A 20,521-nucleotide genomic window follows, 5' to 3' on the forward strand; every position below is an offset into this window, starting at 1 on the left:
AGGTGCGCTGCAGGGTCTTCTGCACACCTCTCTCCCAGCACCATTACCACAGGCCCGGAAGCCCACCCAGCCACGGCCCTTGAGGCCCACTCTCACTGCCCTGCTGGGCAGAGGACATGAGATGGGCTGGCAGCTACTTCCACAGCGGTGGGCCTGGGAGCCCAGTTTATCTCAGGGGCTGTACCTTGGCAGAGCCCCTGGACTCCTACCTTGATGGCTGGATGCCCCTGGCTGGCCACGCGGGCTCTGCAGCCCCAGCCCTCCCCAGCCCCCGCCTTTCTCCTACCCACAGGGCCCAGTTTGTCTGGGAGCCTTCTCTGCACCTGGCACAGGGCAGGATGCTCGAGGCAGGGTGGACACAGGGATCGGCTGCCCTGGCTCCCACAGCTAGTGGCTGGGCCATTCCACTCCATCCCAGATGAACAGTGTCCAACGGCACAGCCCCGCGCCTGCCTTGGCCTCACCCCTGTGGGCAGCGCATGTAGATCTGACCTAAAACACCAGACGACTCGGAGCTCCAGGGCCCCCCTGAGAGCAAGGCAGACGACTCAGTTCTCAGATCTTCAAACACATCTGTCCTGATGGACTCAGCTGTCCCCCGCTCACAGGCAAGAGCATGCGAGGCCAGCAGTGAAGAGCCCCCCACCCAGGGTCGCGGGGTGGACACGGTGCCTGTGGACCACAGAGGGCTCGGCTCCTGCCCGGCCCTGCACCGAGCAGAGAGCAGCACTTACCCAGGGGTGACGGCGGGAGGGATGACCAGGATGGACAGCAGCCGGGCCTGGTGCAGCGCCTCAGCCACGTGGGTCAGCATGTGGATGAGGCCCCTGCAGAGGACCGAGACACACGGTCAGCGTGAGTGCCTGGGGAGCTCCGTGCCCACCCTCTGGGAGGTGGGGTGGGCTGCTCCCCACCAGGGCACCCTGCTGCAGGGCAGGCAGCCTTCCGGGGAGCTCCCGGCTCTGCCTCTGGGTGAGCATCAGGGCCCTGCTGACCCTGGGAGGGGACAGGGACAAAGGCTGCCCGGACCCCAGCTAAGCCTTCCCTTTCATCACACGCAGGGTCCCCCAGAGCAGGGGGTCTGTGCAGAGGCCCAGGAGCACCCCGGAAAAAGGCTCAAGCAGTACAGAGCCACACACCCATCATGCCTCGGCACCCCAGAGGACCCAGCGCAGACCCCAGGGTGGTCTGGTCAGCTGTGAAACACCACAGGTCACTCAGGGCTGAGCTAGGTGCCGGCTGGGGAAGGAAGGCGAGGTCAGAGCACCTGGGAGGGCACTGGGCATGCAGGGCCCACCTGACAGATAAGCCCAGAGCGAAGGTGGCAGGTGGGCCTTCTCTGGCCCCTGGAGGTGGAGGGCAGCTAGGAGCCGGCAGACAGTGTGTTGCAAGGAACAGACCGCAGCTTCTCTCCCCACACGGCCCTTGGCCCTGCCAGCACCCCAGGCCTGCTCGTATCCCTTGGCCAGCATGGGCAGCAGGTGATCTACCAACAAGTGCCCGTGGCAGGAGGTGGTGCCAAGTCCACCATGTAGGTGGATGTTGTCACAGAGACTGGCCGGGGAGCGCAAACTCTGGCGGCCTCATCACCTGTGTGTGTGTGAAGCTGTCCCATCCGGGGAACAGATGGACTGTGGCTGTGGCTGGGTCAGGACACCCGGGCTGCCACATCCATGGCCCTGGTCCCCAAGGCCTAGTCCTCTCGATGGTGCAGGACCCCAGCCCAGGCATTTTCTGGGGGGGCCTCAACACCCCTGTATGTGGGAAGCCGTCCCATCCGGGGAACAGAGGGACTGAGGCTGGGTCAGGCCACCCGGGCTGCCAGTCCTTGCCCATGGTCCCGAGGCCTTGTCCCCTCGATGGTGCAGGACCCCACCCAGGCAGTTCTCAGTCTCCCTGACCTGGTCCAGATCAGGCCACCACTTTGCAGGCTGAGCACCAGGACCCACACTCTCCCCAGCACTCAGCGAGGGCGTGGGGCAGCTACGCCTTGGGCAGCCTGGGCCCTGGGGCTCGTGGCTAGACTTTCTCACCACGGCAGGGCCCAGGGGAGAATCCCGTCCCCCCTTTCATCTCCTCCCAGCTCCACCCGCCCCTCTCCGTGAGGGGACACTGCCGCCACGTGGGCAGAGGGAGACCTGCAGCTCCCGCACCCGCAGCAGCCACACGGAAGGGACCCAGCTCGGGTGGCATGGAAGGAGGGGGGCTCAGCTGCTCGGGCTGGGCCTTAAAACACCCCTGGAGTTCCCTGAGGCAAGAAAGGGAAGAGGTCGGGGGCGGCGCTGTGGCACAGTAGGCTAAGCCCGCCTGCAGTGCCAGTATCCACACGGTTCGTGTCCCAGCCACTCCTCTTCCCATGCAGCTCTCTGCTCTGGCCTGGGAAAGCAGTGGACGATGGCCCAAGTCCTTGGGCCCCTGCACCCGCATGGGAGACCTGGAGGAAGCTCCTGGCTCTGATTGGCCCAGCTCTGGTTGTTGCGCTCCTTTGGGGAGTGAACCATTGGATGGAAGACCCCTCCCTCTGTCTGTCTGTCTCTCTCTGACACTACCTCTCACGTGAATAATAAATACATCTTTTTTTAGAAAAAAAGAAAGGGAAGGGGTCGGTCAACAACAGATTGCAACCGTGGCTGGCTCAGGAGGCTGAAGGGCTGCCCCGGACACGCGCTGTGTTGGCCACATCAGCCCCTCGTAGGTGGGTCTAGGATGAACAGGCCTCCCTCTGGAGCCCCTCCTCCACCATCTGTGGGGCAGGACCAGGGAAGGTGGCCCAAGGAGGGCTGTGCTGGATCAGGAGGGGCTGCCAGCACTTGCATTGCTCCCTCCCACCCTGCCCCAGGCAGTGGGAACCCGCAGGTCTCCCAGTGGCTACTGCGGCTGTGACAGTGAGGAGCTATGAGGCCACCTCCCAGTGGACTGCTGAAGAGCCCGTGGGCCTGGGCAGCCACTCCCCAGAGGATGCTATGGCCTGGCCGTCCACACCACGGGTGCTGGCCACGCTCAGCTGGACCCTTCTCCACATCCCAGGACGGCACCTCACGGTCAGGGGGAACTTCTGCTTGGGCCCGAGCTTGGCCTCTGTCATGCTGTCTGGGCCGCCATCTCCTGGCATTCCCTTTACCACCGGGAAAGGCCTCGGGGCCGGCTTGGCCATGGGGTCAGAGCCGGACCTGCCCCACCCCGGACGCACCGACTGCTGGCGAAAGACCCAGACTCCCTGTCCCCTCGGTGCTCCTCTGGCTCTGCCAGCACCCGGGAAGCAGGAGCAGCCCACCCGCCGCCGCAGCCAACTTACCCGTGCTTCTGGCTCAGCAGCTGGCTCCAGACCTCCACCACAAAGCCGTCAAAATGCTGGTTCTACAACAAACAGAGGGGCCGGCGCTGTTACATAGTGCGTAAAGCTGCCACCTGCAGTGTCCACATCCCCATGGGCGCTGGTTCAAGTCCCGGCCACTCCACTTCTGATCCAGCTCCCTGCTAATGGCCTGAGAAAGCAGTGGAGGATGGCCCAAGTCCTCGGGCCCCTGCACATAGGTGGGAGACCCAGAAGAAGCGTCTGGCTCCTGGCTTTGGGTCAGTGCAGTTCTAGCCATTGCGGCCATCTGGGGAGTGAACCAGTGGATGGAAGACCTCTCTCTCCCTCTCCCTCTGCCTCTGCCTCTCTCTAAGTGCCTTTCAAATAAAGAAATTAATTAAAAAAAAAAAAAAAGAAACAGGAGCATGTGGGAGGGGTGCCCAGGAACCCAGGAGGGATGAGGGAGACGCAGCCCCTGCCCCTGCCCACCTGGCAAGGCCACAGCCTAGTCTTCATGAAGCCACACCCAAGCCCACACTGTGCGTCCAGAGGTGGCTCTCAGAAGGGTGCGGCACAGGGGTCCCACAGGAGGCAGGGGCAGAGGGACTGATCACCCCTCTTCCTTACTCCCACAGCCCAGACTGGCAGCCAGCAGGGGTGGGGACCCCAGGAGGGCAGCAAGACACCCCCTGGTCCCCAGAGGATCCCTATGGTCAAGCAACGTGCTTGAGCAGGAAGCCAGGCAAGGAGCCACTGGTGCCTTGCGGGAACCCCAGCCAGGGAGGGGAGACTGGGCCTGGGAGGAGGGGAGGGGCCAGGGATGGGAGATGGTGTGGGGGAGACTGGGCCGGGGAGGGGAGGGGCCTGTGGAGGCGGGGCCTGGGGTGGGAGATGCTGTGGGAAGGTGGGGCCTGGGGAGGCGGGGCCTTGGAGGCAGGACCTAGGAGGAGGTGGGGCCGGGGGGCTGTGCTGAGGGGCTGGGAAGCCCCAGGCCTCACCTTTGCCACCTGCACCACAGTCTTGCTGAGCTCCTCCACCTCGTCCTCGCTGTCTAAGACGTTGCGGAAGTCGTCGTAGGTCCAGTCCTCAAACAGAAGCCGAGGCACTGCAGGGGACACAGTCTGTGACCGCAAGACCGAGAGGCCCCTCTGGCTGGATCCCCCGAGGGTGTCTCACGGGCCCCCAAAGCGGTCAGGCCAGTGCTGGACAGGGGAAGCCACTGAGGCAGCCGTGTGCCTAAGAGGAGCGAGGGGATGGCAACGCCCCTCGCGCCCACACCAGCCTCCCTTCCCCCGGGGGCCCAGCCGCAGGGTCAGCTCCTGGCTGCCTGGCTCCCACGGGGTGGTCTCCCTCTGACCCAACAGCGCCGTCGCCCCAGCTAGAGATCCACTCCGGGCCTGCAGAGGCCTCTGAGCCTGCTGCTGTACCCCCCGCCCCCAGCAGCAGTTCAGCCTGTGGCTGCTCCCGAGCCTCCTGGGAGTGCGTCCCTCACCCCGCACCCTCCATTCCCAGTCTGCTGTCCCCGACGCTCCTACTGCCCTGGGACACATGTCCCTCCCTCAGCAGCCATGAGCTGTTGGGGCGAGGCTGGGGAAGGGTCAGCATCACCCTCAAGGACGGGTCCCTGGGACCTCAATAGCACTTGTTGGGTGTGTGGGAGAAGACAGTGCAGGCAGAGCCACTGGCCAAGGAGCTGCTGGTCTTGGACCACGGCCCTGGAGGTGGGAGAGCCAGGACTCCGGCTGGACTGTGGGCTGCGAAGGCAGCACAGCCTGGATAAGAGGGACACGCCAGGTCCCCAAGGGCCCACCTGTTCACCCACAGAGGAACTGTGCCGGCGTGGGCCCCGACGCTGTGTGGCTGGGGCTCCGGCCGCGGCTACCAGGCCCGCTGGACTCACCGATGCGCAGGCCCTTGGCGTGCTTCCTGATGGCTCGCATCCACCCTGTGGGCATGGGGGGACCGTCAGCACAGGTCAGCGCTCAGCCAGGAGACCCAGCCACACCCTCCAGCCCCGAGGAGGACACGGCACCCAGGATGGGAACTGAGGGGAAGGGAACGGGGTAGGACCCACTTTGCTCTGGGTAGCGGAGCGGCAGCTCTGCACCCACCTCCCCCGCCCCGAGAGAGCAGCGCTGAACCTACTCTCCCTATCCTGACATCAGAGCCCACAGCCAACCAGAGGTCAGACCGCTGTGTCCCCAGCCGCCACCCAAGGGCCCAGGGAGTGTCGGGCTGTCTCTGAGCTAAAGGCACCAGCACCCACCAGGACCCCCATTTTTTAATTAATTAATTTATTTTGAAAGTTAGAGTTACAGAGTGACAGGGAGAGACACAGAGACACAGATCTTCCATCTGCTGGCTCACTCCACAGACGTCTGCAACAGCCACGGCTGGGCCAGGCTGAAGTCAGGAGCCAGGAGCTTCATCTGGGTCTCCCACAGGGGTGCAGGGTCCAAACACTTGGGCCGTCTTCTGCTGCTTTCCCAGGCACATTAGCAGGGAGGCAGATGGGAAGTGGAGCAGCAGGGACATGAACTAGGACCCATATGGGATGCTGGTGTCGGTGGTGGCTTTACCAACTAGGCCACAGCGCCAGCCCCAGGCCCTGACCTTCTGTGTCACACCCTCACCTCCCACACGCACCGATGTGTCCTTGCTGATGGTCCCAGCGTGGTGACCATCTCAGGAGCCACCTCCTCCAGACAGCCCTGCCCCTCTTCCCTCCCACCCTGCACACAGGCCTGCACCACAGGCCACCTCCTCCAGACGGCCCTGCCCCTCTTCCCTCCCACCCTGCACACAGGCCTGCACCACAGGCCACCTCCTCCAGACGGCCCTGCCCCTCTTCCCTCCCACCCTGCACACAGGCCTGCACCACAGGCCACCTCCTCCAGACGGCCCTGCCCTCTTCCCTCCCACCCTGCACACAGGCCTGCACCACAGGCCACCTCCTCCAGACGGCCCTGCCCCTCTTCCCTCCCACCCTGCACACCAGCCTGCACTCTATCACACTCTTCTAGTTCTCAGGACGCACACAGACCAGCGGGGAGGGTGGGAACCTTGGTCCATGTCGTGGAGGCCCGTGACCTCAAACATCTCGCGGCCCCGTCTCTTCAGCTGCAGCCAGACTGGAGAGATGAGCGTGAACTTGTTCCCAAAGACCTTGGCAATCTCGTAGCCATGGCTGTTCCACTGGCAGAGGGAAGAGGAGCAGACAGCGAGCAGGTGAGCGGCCCCGCCTCACCACGTGCTGCCGCCCCAGGCCGGCCCTGCAGCCAGCTCTTGTCCGGGCTGAGGTCTCCCTCCCGCTCTGGAGAGCTCACGGGACTGCGGCCTACAGCCTGGAACCCTGGCCACGAGCCAGCGCACACTCGCTGCTTCAGGCCTGCGAGCCCGGCTCCGGCCTCGGGGGCACCGACAGGGCCGTCTGCAGCTGTGCAGAGCAGACTTCCAGTGCCTCCACCCTGCTGCCTCCAGGACGGCGGCGCCCCCACTGCAACCGCGGACAAGCAACAGCCCAGGAGGTGGAACACAGGCTCCCGTCACTGTTCAGCCAGGAGGAATCAGCCGTGGGAGCTGGGGGCCCCCACTCCCCGACAGCTCTACTTACTGGCGTGACGTATCCCAGGACATCGCCAGCAAAGTGTCTCTCCCTGGCCTTGGCTGCACAGTAGCTGCGATGTTCAAGAACCACGTCCTCCGCTTTGGGGTCCGTCACCACCAGACCCCGATCCTGGACGGGCCTGTCTGACAACTGCGTCTGATGAGAAAACAAAACAGGCGACAAAGGAGGCCGTCGGGGGTCCATCCTTGACGGGCAGTGCAGCATCCCCCGTGGCGGCAGCACGAGTCCTCTCTTGCCAGCCAGGGTCTGTCCCGGGATCAACACCGCACTGCCAGCCAGAGGTCCCCGTGGCCAGCACAGTTCTGGGTCTGGCCAGCAGTGAGCAGACGGCCGCAGCTGGGAGGCCCCCTTCCCACCCTTCTCTGGGGTGGCAAGGACCAAGGATAGCTCCCTGCACCCAGCTCAGGCCACTGTGTACTCATGTGGGCACCTCAGAGCCACCCCTCGCTGGACGGATGAGCGCACGCCAGGCCCTCAGCGTGGGCCCTCCGGTGCCCTGCGTACGCACCCCTCCCCACCTCTGCTCCTGGAAGCTCCCCATGTATTCTCCATTTGCCTGTTTTTCTTCCTTTTTTGGGGGGGAAGATTTATTTATTTGAAAGGCAGAGCAACAGAGGGAGAGAGAGGGAGGGAGGGAGGGAGATGGAGGGAGGGAGGGAGATGGTCTCTCTGCGGGTTCACATCGACTCCAAAGCCTGTCGCTCCCCCTCTTCGTGGAGGAGCAACACTAAACCCTGCCTAGGCTTCATATCCGAGTCACGGCACCATTATGTCGCTCCCCCTCTTCGTGGAGGAACGACACAGGACCCTGCGCTGTTCTTTTGTCTGCTCGGCCCTCCCCGGGTTTGCTGCTGGTTCTTCCCGGGTTGGCTACTGTCCCTTCCACCTCCGTGGAAGGGCGGTTCCCCCTGCCACATTCCCCACTTCCGCAGGGGAGCGGCACACCGCCGGCCGGCTCTCTCGGGGGCTGCACAGGTGTTCCCCTTAGATGTTCCTCTTAGATGTTCCTGGTGAATGCCGTCTCTCTCCTCCTTTATAGTCCTCCTCCGCCAATCCGTGCTCGGCTGCCCACACGCTGAGTACGCTGCTCTCCAATCAGGAGCAGGTCCTGCTGTTTATTGGTTGAACTGGAGGCAGCTGTGTAAAAGCTGTTTTCTTCTCTCCCAGCGCCATATTGTGGGAGAGCAGATGCATAGAATAAGTCTTAATTCCAGTAACTTAGTCTAGTCCGAATTGCTCCCCACAAAAGCCAGCAGCCAAACCCCACCTGGGACTCAGCTGGGTGGCAAAGACCCAAGCCTTGGCCGTCGTTTGCTGCCTTTCTTAGATGCATCAGCAGGAAGCTGGATCAGAAGCAGAGGAGCTGGGACTGCAACCAGCGCTCTGACCAGGAGGCAGGCGTCCCACGTGGCAGGCGAACCCACACCTTGACCCGCCTGTCCTGTCCACACTCAGCTCAGCCTCCCTTTGACTCTGCCCATGCCCTGGCCTGGCCCCACAGGCTCTGAGACAGACGGAGATGCCCACCTGCCCCAGGGCGGATGGAGAGAGGGCCCATCTGTCCAGGACAGGGTCTCAGAAATGGGCCTGCGATAGTAGGCTGGTCCAGCCAGCAGCAGGGCGACTGACAGGGCTGAGGGGCGTGCTGGGGAACCACCGTGAATTTACATCCTTGGGACTGCTCCAGAACAGCACAAAGGCCACGTCACAGAGGCAGCTCACGGCTGAGCACAGTAAAGATACAACAGGACGAGGGTACGGGTGTTGTCAAGGAGATGGCCTGAACGGGCAGGCGGGGACTGCCCACCCTTGAAACCAAGTCCAGAGCCTCACTCAGAGGTCTCGGCTGCCACAGCCCTGCCCCCCACCCCAGAGGTCTCGGCTGCCACAGCCCTGCCCCCCACCCCAGGGCAGAGGGAGGAGTCGGGGGGGGGACCCCTACCTTCTCACTCAGCGTCTTCAAGGCGGCTTTTTTGGCGTCCGACTTCGACAGGGTGGTGTGAACAGAGCCGCACGCCAGAGCGAGCCAGAGGACGAGCAGGAGCAGCTGCATGGCGGCCTGTCAGCGGAGTCCAGCCCTCGGCTTCAGGGGCTGCAGAGGGCAGAGCACAGGGAGACAGGACGTGGCGCCCAGGTGCTCCCGGGCTGCGCTGGCCACCCCAGCTGCGTCGTCAGTTCCTCCAAGCACCCAGCAGGACTTTCCCCAGTGCCAGGCACGGAGCCCTCCTCCCTGCTGCCCAAGGCTGCCCTGCCCACAGGCGGCCATGCAGGAAATGGCGCCCACACTCTGCCCCTGAAACCAAGGAAATCCTGGGTCACAGTAGGGCATACGTGTACGACAGAGCCACGGAAGGATCGAAGAAAGCACGATGCTTGTTCACGCAGCCACGGGTGGAGGAGCCGCAGGAGAGATTACGGTAAAACGCCACGTGAAAACGTGAAGCTTCCACTTAAGGAATGAAAGGCAACAAACCAGAAAAAGCATCTGGAATATCAACTACTGAAAATAAGCAGAGAAATCTTACAATAAGACAATGCAATGTAAAGGTATCCCGGGGCCAGCACTGTGGCGGAGCAGGCTAACCCTCCACCTGCGGCACCTCATCCCACGTAGGCGCTGATTCGAGTCCTGGCTGCTCCACTTCCCACCCAGCTCCCCGCCGAAGGCCTGGGAAAGCAGCGGAAGACGGCCCACGTGCTGGGGCCTCTGTGTCTGCCCGGGAGACCCGGGTGAAGCTCCAGGCTCCTGGCTTCGGATTGCCCCGGCTCTGGCCATTGTGGCCATTTGGGGAGTGAACCAGCAGATGGAAGACCCCTCTCTCTGACTCTGTCTGTAACTCTACCTCTCAAATTAAAATAAGGCCGGCGCCGCGGCTCACTAGGCTAATCCTCCGCCTTGCGGCACCGGCACACCGGGTTCTAGTCCCGGTCGGGGCGCTGGATTCTGTCCCGGTTGCCCCTCTTCCAGGCCAGCTCTCTGCTGTGGCCAGGGAGTGCAGTGGAGGATGGCCCAAGTCCTTGGGCCCTGCACCCCATGGGAGACCAGGAGAAGCACCTGGCTCCTGCCATCGGATCAGCGTGGTGCGCCAGCTGCGGCGGCCATTGGAGGGTAAACCAATGGCAAAGGAAGACCTTTCTCTCTGTCTCTCTCTCTCTCACTGTCCACACTCTGCCTGTAAAAAAAAAAAAAAAAAAAAAAAAATTAAAATAAGATAAAAAAAAAAAACTTAAAAAGAACAATGAGAATACCCCACTACGACAACAAGGGGACAGAAGAGAGAGAAGAGATTCCCAGGCCCAGACACAAGCAGCTCGGCTGCGCCAGCCGGGGACAGCGTCCCCACCCGGGCTCGTGGCAGGAGTCAAGTCGGGAAGTACAAACACAAGTGTCCTACTGCGCCCCCATCCCCTTTCCCCTGCAAGCTCCCCTCTGCGGGGTGGGGGTTCTCACGTGTGTAGGAGGCACGAGGGTGCTCACTGGCCTGGCACTTCTGACCCCGGAAAGCAGACGCTATGGTGCTGGCGACCACCGCTGACTCAATCATAAAAATGCAATTGTGGGGCCGGCGCTGGGGCGTAGTGGGTAAAGCCACCGCCTGCAGTGCCGGCGTCCCATAGCCAGCTGTCTGCTATGGCCTGGGAAAGCAGCAGAAGCAGGGGCCCCTGCACCCGCGTGGGAGACCCAGAAGCTCCTGGCTCCTGGCTTCGGATCAGCACAGCTCCGGCCGTCGCGGCCAACTGGGGAGTGAACCATCTGTTGGAAGACCCCTCTCTCTCTCTCTGCCTCTCCTTCTCTGTGTAACTCTGACTTTCAAGTAAATCTTTAAAAAAAAACACAAACACACACACACACACACAACCACACACAACTGTGCAGCCTGGTCCCATACACCTGTGTGTAACCCACAGGCAAAGTGAGCATGGAGCTAACTGCAACGTGAACGAGCAGGTGGCCTGGGTCACGTGGCCTTCTGCTTCACCCGGACTGCAGCTCACTATCACTATCGGTGCCAGCGGCCCCTCCTCCCCAAGCTCCCTCCGCCCGTCCTCCGCCTCCGAGCCTAACCCCGGCGCAGCGGGGCGCCTGTCCTTGACTGCGAGGCAGCCCGGCCACCTGGGCTCATGCCTGACAGCGTGCTGCTCCAGACCGTCGAGGGGCCACACAGCCCACTGCGCAGCATGCGGGCAGCGCTCAGGACGCCATGGCCTGGGCTCAGGAGGCTCTAGGAGCCCCGGTATCCTGTGAGGAGCTTCTAGACCATGGCAGGACCCCTCCCACGGGGCGACCGCTAGCCAGGCACCCGCTTTCACCCCCTCTGCTCCCCTGGGCAGCACTCATGCTTTGGCACCTGAAACACACGTGGGGCAGTAAGAACACAGCCCTGGAGCTACCCAGGAAGCTCCCTGACCCCGGAGGTGACCCACGGAGCTGGGGGGTGAAGCCAGTGAGTGGTCAAACAGCCATGGCAGCCGCAGAGGGCCAACGCGGGCACAAGACCTAGGCCCAGATTGCCGCCCTCTGCCCCCAGCCCCACCAGCCTCTCTTCTCTGTACTGACCCCAGCCCCAGGTGGCAACATGGGGAGGAGGAGCCAGGCTCACCAGTCTGTCCGGCTGCTGGGGCACAAGACGAGGCCTGCTGCCCACCGAGCACTGCACCCAGCCGGCCAGCTCTGGGACGAGCACTTGGATCCCGGGCACCGGGCCACGCCGGCTGCTGTGAATCGGCCCGGCTGGGGGCGGGGAGGTGACACATGCGTGTGTGAGGGGTGGTCGTGCTGCCCCAGGCTGGGGGTATGAACTCAGCACGCTGTTCCCGTGGCACAGCTCCGTGGGCTCCTGCAGCAGAGCCCTGCTCTGGCTTCAAGGCACGTTCCTCCCGACACCAGGCCCCGCCTTTGAGTAGAGGGGCTAGTGCTGCGACCGGGCGTGGACCCCACTCTGGCCACCCACAGGGGTCTTGGAAGGTGCCCTCTGCCCCCAGCCTTCCAGGGCCGAGTCCCGCAGCTCAGGAGCCTGGTCTCACGGGGCCACAGGGAGAAACGCCCTCACCACAGCCCGGCACCCGGGTTGTGCAAACGTGTGCTGTCCAGGGCCAGCCTGACCGCAATGCACCGACGCCTTGCTCAGAGCGGGCTTCACCAGGCGGCACACTTCGGCACCACAGTGAGAAACACGGCCGGAAGTGTGCAGGCCACCGGCTGGGCCCCTGCGCTGACTTTCCAGTCCCCAGAAATGTGGTTCTTAAGTCCAGGGTTGCCACCTGAGCTTTGGGAGCTAGCGTGTGCCTGCAGTGAGGGGTGTGTGTACACTTGAACACGAAGCTGCTGGGAGCGGCAGGACGGTCATGACACGCGGTGTGCCGGGCTGTGCTCACACGCTTCTCGCCACAAGTCCGGCCCGGCACCGGCCACGGCGCGACACCGATTCCACAGCACAACGGACACGGGACCACCACGGAAGGCTCAAGGGCCGTGCGGTCGGCAGCCCGCAGGCCCCCGACCTCTGGGCCCGCTTCGTGACCTCTGGGCCCGCTTCGTGACCCCTGGGCCTGCTTCGTGACCTCTGGGCTAGGGGTGGGCGCGGCAGGTGGAGTGCAGGCGGAAGGACAGCCGCCCACCCGGCTGCGTGTGCCCCCGGCGGCCACCACGCTGCCGCCCCACCCGCCACCCCCAGCACACACTCACACTGACTCCCTCAGGGCTCCACATTCTCGCTCGCATGCGCTCCTGGGCACGCTGCCAGGCACGCCGGCTCTCACCCGGTCTTTCTACACTGCGCGCACACGCGCTCCCAGGCACCCGCACAAGTGCTCACACGGGCCACCTGTGCTCACTCGCACCGTCCCTGATGCCCGCGCACACTCCCACTCCTCACATCTGCTCCCTCTCACACGCTCCCTCCCTCACACTCGTGTCGGCCCTCATCAGCTCACTCCTCCCTCTCCCGCACACCTGCTCACACTCACTCCCTCACTCATCACACCTGCTCACACTCCCTCACTCATCACACCTGCTCACACTCACTCCCTCACTCATCACACCTGCTCACACTCACTCCCTCACTCATCACACCTGCTCACACACTCCCTCACCTCATCAGCTCACTCCTCCCTCTCCCGCACACCTGCTCACACTCACTCCCTCACTCATCACACCTGCTCACTCACTCCCTCACTCATCACACCTGCTCACACTCACTCCCTCACTCATCACACCTGCTCACTCCCTCCCTCACTCCTGCTCACACTCACTCCCTCACTCATCACACCTGCTCACACTCACTCCCTCACTCATCACACCTGCTCACTCCCTCCCTCACTCCTGCTCACACTCCCTCACTCATCACACCTGCTCACACACTCCCTCACTCATCACACCTGATCACTCCCTCACACCTGCTCACACTCACTCCCTCACTCATCACATCTGCTCACTCCCTCCCTCACTCATCACACCTGCTCACACTCACTCCCTCACTCATCACACCTGCTCACACTCCCTCACACCTGCTCACACTCACTCCCTCACTCATCACACCTGCTCACTCCCTCACACCTGCTCACACTCACTCCCTCATCACACCTGCTCACACTCACTCATCACACCTGCTCACACTCACTCCCTCACTCATCACACCTGCTCACACTCACTCCCTCACTCATCACACCTGCTCACTCCCTCCCTCACACCTGCTCACACTCACTCCCTCACTCATCACATCTGCTCACTCCCTCACTCATCACACCTGCTCACACTCACTCCCTCACTCATCACACCTGCTCACTCCCTCCCTCACACCTGCTCACACTCACTCCCTCACTCATCACACCTGCTCACTCCCTCCCTCACTCCTGCTCACACTCCCTCCCTCACTCATCACACCTGCTCATTCCCTCCCTCACTCCTCACACCTGCTCACTCCCTCCCTCACTCCTGCTCACTCACTCACTCCCTCACTCATCACACCTGCTCACTCCCTCCCTCACACCTGCTCACACTCACTCCCTCACTCCTCACACCTGCTCACTCACTCCCTCACTCATCACACCTGCTCACTCCCTCCCTCACTCCTGCTCACACTCACTCCCTCACTCCTCACACCTGCTCACTCCCTCCCTCACTCCTGCTCTCACACATTCACACACTCACTCTCCCTCACGCACTCACTGTCACGCTCCCGCACACTCGGGCTCTCTCACGCGCGCTGCGCCCCTCCTCCACACGCGCTCCTGCTGCGCCCCTGGCGCCCCACGCCCGTTCCGCCCCGGGCGGGGCCCGGCCGCCCAGCGCGCCCACGTCGCCGCGGGGAAACTGAGCCGCGGGAGCAGCAGACGCTGGCCGCCGCAGGGCTCACCTTCATGTCAGGGAGGCCGGCCGGACCCCCTCGCGCACGACCGGAAGCCGCTCCGCGCTCGCCGGAAGTCCCGCCCGCCGTCCCGCCGCTCTCTCCCGGCCGCGCCACGCCTGCTTCCGCCCCTCCGCGGCGCAAGGCACGCTGGGGCGGGGCGGGGCGGGGCGGGGCCGGGCAGGTGCGCGCCGCAGGTGCACGCTCCGGGCAGGCGCGGGGCCCGGGTCCCGAGGCGCGTGAGTCCCAGAGTGTGGCCGTCCCCCGCCGCGCAGTCCTCCCTGACGGGCGCGGGAATCACCGCCCCCGGCCCCGCCCGCGCCGCTCCCTGGTGGGCGCGTCCCAGGCACGGTGACCGCTAGGGCATGCCGATGCCAGCGACAGGGGCAGCGCTCAGGCCCCCAGCCCCCAGGGGGGATGGGCGGCAGGGACACCCCCCCCCCGTTCAAGCCCCCAGCCCCCAGCGGCGGGGACACCCCAGGCCCCAGGGGGGATGGGCAGCAGGGACACCCCCGCTCAAGCCCCCAGCCCCCAGCGGCGGGGACACCCCAGGCCCCAGGGGGGATGGGCAGCAGGGACACCCCCGCTCAAGCCCCCAGCCCCCAAGCGGCGGGGACACCCCCAGGCCCCAGGGGGGATGGGCGGCAGGGACACCCCCGCTCAAACCCCCAGGCCCCAGGCGGGGATGGGTGGTGACTCGTGCGTCTCCACCCCCCCCCCCCCCATTCTTTCTGCAGAAAACCCGCAGGGCGGTGCGCAGCGGGCCGACGCACTGCGCCGCGACTTCCCCATTTCTGCTCTTCTCCCTGAGCCCAGCCGGCCTCTCTCACGTTTCCTCCTTTCTCTTCCCGGGGCTGGGAACTGGGTGGGTGCGGGAAGCCTCACGCCAGCCGCGTGCCTTCCCGCACCCAGCTAGCTTGGCGCGCCCTGGGTGGCCGGCTGAGGCCTGGTCTGCGCGCCTTGGGGAGGGTGCAGTGGCCCTGCGGGCCTAGCAGCCACTTAGGTCAAAGGTCGCTTAGCCACCCTGGGAGCCCGCTGCAGCATTCCGGGCTGCAGACCCCTGGCACGGAAGAGCAGGGGGAAGGGAGCCCGTGGTTGGTGCCGGGCCCTGTCAATGGCCAGCGTCCCTGCTGGCCTGGCTGTGCCGAGGACCCAGGACCTGGGCTGGAGGCTGACCCCACTGGGTGGCACAGGAAGATGTGAGGTGGGGCTCCGAACGGGAACCAGGACCGAAACGTTAGCGTTTCTGAGCTGGCGAAGCCGGAAGACTTTGGCGTCTGATTTTCCTGGAACATGCAAGAGAACCTGGTTTACCACAATTAAAATTTTCATCTGTTAAGCAGATGAGTTGTGTAATTTTTAAAATATCTTTAAAAATTGATTTATTTGTGCAAAAGGTGGAGAAGGAGAAATAGAGATCCCCGCTCGCCGGTTCACTCGCCGAGTTTCCACAGCGGCCGGAGCCAGGAGCTCCATCGGGCTCCCTCACGGTGCAGGGGCCCGAGCCCCTGGGCCACCACTCCTCTCCCAGGTCATGGGCAGGGAGCTGGACAGGAAGCGAAAGTAAACTATCCCATGTGTGGGCTCAGCCTGGACGTTGAAAGTCCTTCACTGACCAGGAGGGCCCGGTCACGGCGGCCGCGACGGCTCCGAGGGAGGGGTGAGGTTGGTGTGCAAAGCAATGTGGCGGCTCCAGAAGCCTGGTTTCGGATGTAAACCTCAATCAAATCCCGTTTAAACTGAAAGGAAACCCGAGTAAGGCCCCTCACCCGAACGTCAGGCCAGCCCTGAGCCAGTGAGACTGGGCTGGGGGGTGCCCAGGGAGGCCCAGGCAGCAAGCCAGGGCCCTGGGTCTGTCTTGTCCCCAGCAGGCACGGGGCGGGGGGACCATGTGTGGAGATGAGCCTCTAGCTACCAATCGAGCCCCCACCCTGCCCGCACTTGGACAGCTGAGGGTCCCCTCTGAGGCTGCCCCAGGGGACGGCCCCCAGGGAGCCCCCGAGTGACCGGGCCTGGGGCTGGAGGTGCCTGGGGCTGCAGGCCCTCGGGCTGAGTTGGTGTCTTCCCTGGGTGGGGCCGGGGCCCCTCCGCCTCCCCGCCCGTCATTGCCGAGTCAGCAGAGGCCAGGCCTTCCGGACAGTGGCAGCCTCGTGACTGTGTCCTGTGGAAGGCCTTGTTCTGGGTCAGCAGCAGGGCAGGACACGGCCACTCCTGCAGAGCCCGTGCTGTCATCCCTGGGCTTGGAACGCTGGGACCCGGAGGCAGGAAGCCCGGGGGGGACGCACGCCCATGCCCGGATCCTCTCTGAACGCCGGGATCAGCAAATCCCTGGCGACAGGGGGAAGCAGGCCTGCTCACGCGCACGGAAGCTTCTGGATACGGCTCCAGCGCCAGCACAGCAGTTTGCCTCCCACATGGGCCCCCCCCGCCCCCCCCGACATCGGCTCGGCTCTTCCCAGCTGGGGTAGGGGCTGCTGGGCCAGCAGCTGCCTGGTCTGAGGCCTGGGCAGTGGCCTGAGCCTCTGGCACCTGCTGTGGTCTTCTGCTTCTCCTTGTCCCCTGACCAACGCGAGACACCTGACAATGGGTGGCTGCAGCTCCCTCAGTGGGGGAGCCTTGCGCGTCAATGACGTCATGTGCGGGCCACACAAAATTGTCAGCTTAAAAATTAGCCTGCTGTAGACTTACCGGATTTCAAGCCCCACCAGGCCAGATGGTGCCGCTGGCCTCGCACAGCCCGTGAGCGGGAGCTTCCCACACGCAATGCGGCCTTGTTTGGAAAGAGGCCTCTTCAAAAGCAGTCGAGGGTCCCCGGATGCTGCCATCCCGGAAGTAGGGTGACCCTCACCCGAGGAAGGGGAGGGAGATGTGTTTCCATCCGTCTTTTCTTGTTGTTGTTTTAATTTCATTTAAGTTACACAAGTTTCATGTATTTCATGTATACAGATTTAGCACCCACCCGCTCTCCCACCCTCCTCCTCCTCCCTCCCCTCCCTCCCCCTTACCCTCCTCCTCTCCCCCTCCCAGGATCTCCTGTCGGTTTCCTTAGAGATGGGAAAGCCCCCGCCCACTGAGTAAAGTGCTGTGCGCGGGGTGGGGCCTCAGAGTCTGATTCTGAGGATGCTGGGCCCCCGTCAGGGGGGACACACGGGGTCTGGGTGTCTGGGATGCTGGGCCCCCGTCAGGGGGGACACACGGGGTCTGGGTGTCTGGGACCAGCTCATTTCACCAAGCGTGGGTGGTGCTCCGGAGTGTATCTATCCCATAATTTCTTTTCTTTTCTTTTTTTGACAGGCAGTGTCAGACAGTGAGAGACAGAGAGAGACAGACAGTGCTGGCACTGCACCAATCCGAAGCCAGGAGCCAGGTGCTTCCTCCTGGTCTCCCATGCGGGTGCAGGGCCCAAGGACCTGGGCCATCCTCCACTGCCCTCCTGGGCCACAGCAGAGAGCTGGCCTGGAAGAGGAGCAACCGGGACAGGATCCGGCGCCCCGACCGGGACCGGGACTAGAACCCGGGGTGCCTGCCGGCGCCGCAGGCGGAGGATTAGCCTCGTGAGCCGCGGCGCCGGCCTCAGGTCGATCTTAGCGGTGGAGTCTGTTCTCTCAGCCCAGCCTGGCTGTGTGCCCAAGCCCCAGGCCAGTTTGCAGCAAGTGTCTCAGGGGGTCTGGAGGCCCAGGGCCCCTGCCCTGCGAGCACAGGGGAGGCCTGAAGTGGCAGCGGCCGGGGGGGGGGGGAGGGCACGTGATCACCGCCCCCTCCGCCCCCTCCCCTCTGCCCGGCGTCCTTGGCTGTGGCCACTCACTGATGCTCCAGTGTGCTGCGAAGCCCCTGTGAGGCCCGTGAGGGAGGACTTGGTGTAGACTGATACGGGGACATCGTGGCACGCCCAGACCCCGGGCCCTCCTGTGGCATTGTTGGGATTCATTCTGCACCCTCAGGCAGGCCGTGGTTAGGCGTGGTCTGGGTCTAGGGTGTGACAGAGCCCCCAGCAGCAGCGGCCGCGGCTCAGCTCCCAGGTCTAAGCGGAGCGCAGCTCTCCAGACCTTGTTCCGGGGCAGTGGTGGACCAGGGATTGGGATTCAAGATCCTGTCCCCAGGAGGGTCACCTCCTGAGAGCCAGCGGGCAGCTGTGTGGTGCAGCAGGTGAAGCCACCGCGTGCCACAGCACCACCCCAGGTCAGAGGCCCGGCGCCCCCCCCCCAGCTCCCTGTTCCCCCTCCTAGGAAGGCAGCAGAGGGCGGCCCAGCTATGGCCAATGCGGGCCGCTGGGGAGCGAACCAACAGACGGAAGATCCCTCCCTGTCTGCTCCTCTCTCCCTAACTCCGACTTTCAAAATAAATAAATAATCCTTTTTAAAATAACTGTTCCTGGGGCTGGCGCCATGGCTCACTTGGTTAATCCTCCACCTGTGGCGCCAGCATCCCATATGGGCGCCAGGTTCTGGTCCCAGCTGCTCCTCTTCCAGGCCAGCTCTCTGCTGTGGCCTGGGAAAGCAGTGGAAGATGGCCCAAGTGCTTGGGCCCTGCACTGCATGGGAGACCAGGAGGAAGCACCTGGCTCCTGGCTTGGGTTCGGTGTAGCTCCAGCCCAGCGGCCATTTGGGGGGTGAACCAAGACCTTTCTCTCTCTCTCTCTCTAAAAAAATAAAAAATAAAAAATAAACTGTTTCTGTTGCTCTGCCTTTCAAATACAAAATAAATATTTTCTTAAAAAACCCCAAGTCCTACATTGCTGCTCTCGCTGCAGTACCCCACCGTGGGACCTTGTCTGGATCCAGGGTTGTGGCTATGTAGCGGTTCAGACGAGGCCACTAGGAGCCTGGAGGACTGCAGCCCTTAGGACAGAGATGGGGACGGGGCACACAGAGGGGCGCCCACGTGAAGACACAGGGAGAAGACGCCGGGAGGGGGCCCGGGGGCCTGCAGCACGGGGAGGAGTTACATTTCTGCTGTTTTTGTGACCGAGCCCGGGACATGACTGCACCCCCCTTCCTGCTCGGCGGTCACCTGCCCGTGCTGAGCTGCGAGGAGCCTGGGCAGTGTAGCCTTCACTCCACAGGTCAGGGCAGAGTGCCCGCGGGCCGTGTGCTTCCACCTGCTGCCCAGGTGCCGCCCTCGGGCCCTCGTAGCGTGTGGGTGAGTGTGGCCGCTGAGGGTGCTGCGTGACCACAGCCCCACCGCCGAGCCGTGCAGCCGGGCGCCTGGCGTCCTTTGGGTGTGGAGAGGCTGCTGCGCCCCTCCCACACCAGGACGCCCGCGTTCTGGGGGCGCAAGGCTGAAGACGCCCTTCCCAGTCCTCGCAGCTGGATCTGTGCGGGTCCCGACGCTCTGGCCAGTGGCACTTGAGTGGAAGTGTTGGTGGCCTCAGATGGGAGTTGCGTGAAGAGATGGCTTGTCTTCCATCTGTTCCCTTTCTCCCTTTGAGCTGCAAACAAGAACAGGTAGGTCTGCCCGAACCCAGAGAACAGGTCACGCATGAATGACACACGTCACACGTGAGTGACCCAGAACGGGTCGTGTGTGACACAGAACAGGTCACATGTGAGTGACATACGTCGCGTGTGAGTGACCCAGAACAGGTCGCGTGTGAGTGACACAGAACGGGTCGCGTGTGACCCAGAACAGGTCACATGTGAGTGACATACGTCGCGTGTGAGTGACCCAGAACAGGTCGCGTGTGAGTGACATACGTCGGTGTGAGAGACACAGAATCGGTTGTGTGAGTGACATAGAGCCCCCAGCAGCCTGGCACTGTGGACTGGAGAATGTTCTACAATGGAGGATAAAATTCTTCTCATTTAATTCACTATTATTTAAAATTTTTATTTTTTTTTATTTTTTTTTTATTTTTTTGACAGGCAGAGTGGACAGTGAGAGAGAGAGACAGAGAGAAAGGTCTTCCTTTTGCCGTTGGTTCACCCTCCAATGGCCGCCGCGGCCGGCGCGCTGCGGCCGGCGCACCGCGCTGATCCGATGGCAGGAGCCAGGAGCCAGGTGCTTATCCTGGTCTCCCATGGGGTGCAGGGCCCAAGCACCTGGGCCATCCTCCACTGCACTCCCTGGCCACAGCAGAGAGCTGGCCTGGAAGAGGGGCAACCGGGACAGAATCCGATGCCCCGACCGGGACTAGAACCCGGTGTGCCGGCGCCGCTTGGCGGAGGATTAGCCTAGTGAGCCGCGGCGCTGGCCTAAAATTTTTAAATTGAGGCCGGCGCCGCGGCTCACTAGGCCAATCCTCCACCTAGCGGC

At 63.4% G+C, this 20,521-nt stretch overlaps 1 protein-coding gene and 1 long non-coding RNA gene across 7 annotated transcripts in view; one reads left to right on the plus strand and one right to left on the minus strand.

Moving 5' to 3' along the window:
* Positions 1-14,433, minus strand: part of CHID1 (chitinase domain containing 1) — a 32,524-nt gene extending 18,091 nt beyond the window's left edge. For 2 of the 6 annotated variants that reach the window (XM_070056573.1, XM_070056661.1), the window contains exons 1-10: positions 14,279-14,367; positions 9,979-10,096; positions 9,255-9,372; positions 8,866-9,015; positions 6,909-7,058; positions 6,358-6,490; positions 5,196-5,240; positions 4,294-4,400; positions 3,296-3,357; positions 735-827 (exon numbers count right to left, since the gene is read on the minus strand). In XM_070056573.1, coding sequence (XP_069912674.1) covers positions 735-827; positions 3,296-3,357; positions 4,294-4,400; positions 5,196-5,240; positions 6,358-6,490; positions 6,909-7,058; positions 8,866-8,976 — 701 coding nt within the window. In that variant the 5' untranslated portion in view covers positions 8,977-9,015; positions 9,255-9,372; positions 9,979-10,096; positions 14,279-14,367. Of the gene's footprint in view, positions 1-734; positions 828-3,295; positions 3,358-4,293; positions 4,401-5,195; positions 5,241-6,357; positions 6,491-6,908; positions 7,059-8,865; positions 9,016-9,254; positions 9,373-9,978; positions 10,097-14,278 lie in introns of all 6 variants that reach the window. The other 4 variants (XM_070056537.1, XM_070056639.1, XM_070056504.1 and 1 more) reach the window with 2 other exon arrangements.
* Positions 14,405-15,611, plus strand: LOC138845279 (uncharacterized). Its single transcript, XR_011382201.1, has 2 exons — positions 14,405-14,508; positions 15,007-15,611. It is a non-coding gene; the product is annotated as an uncharacterized lncRNA (long non-coding RNA).
* The last annotated feature ends 4,910 nt before the right edge of the window (positions 15,612-20,521 follow it).

The sequence above is a fragment of the Oryctolagus cuniculus genome, chromosome 1 (genome assembly GCF_964237555.1).
Source record: "Oryctolagus cuniculus chromosome 1, mOryCun1.1, whole genome shotgun sequence".
In the NCBI taxonomy this organism is placed as follows: Eukaryota; Metazoa; Chordata; class Mammalia; order Lagomorpha; family Leporidae; genus Oryctolagus; species Oryctolagus cuniculus.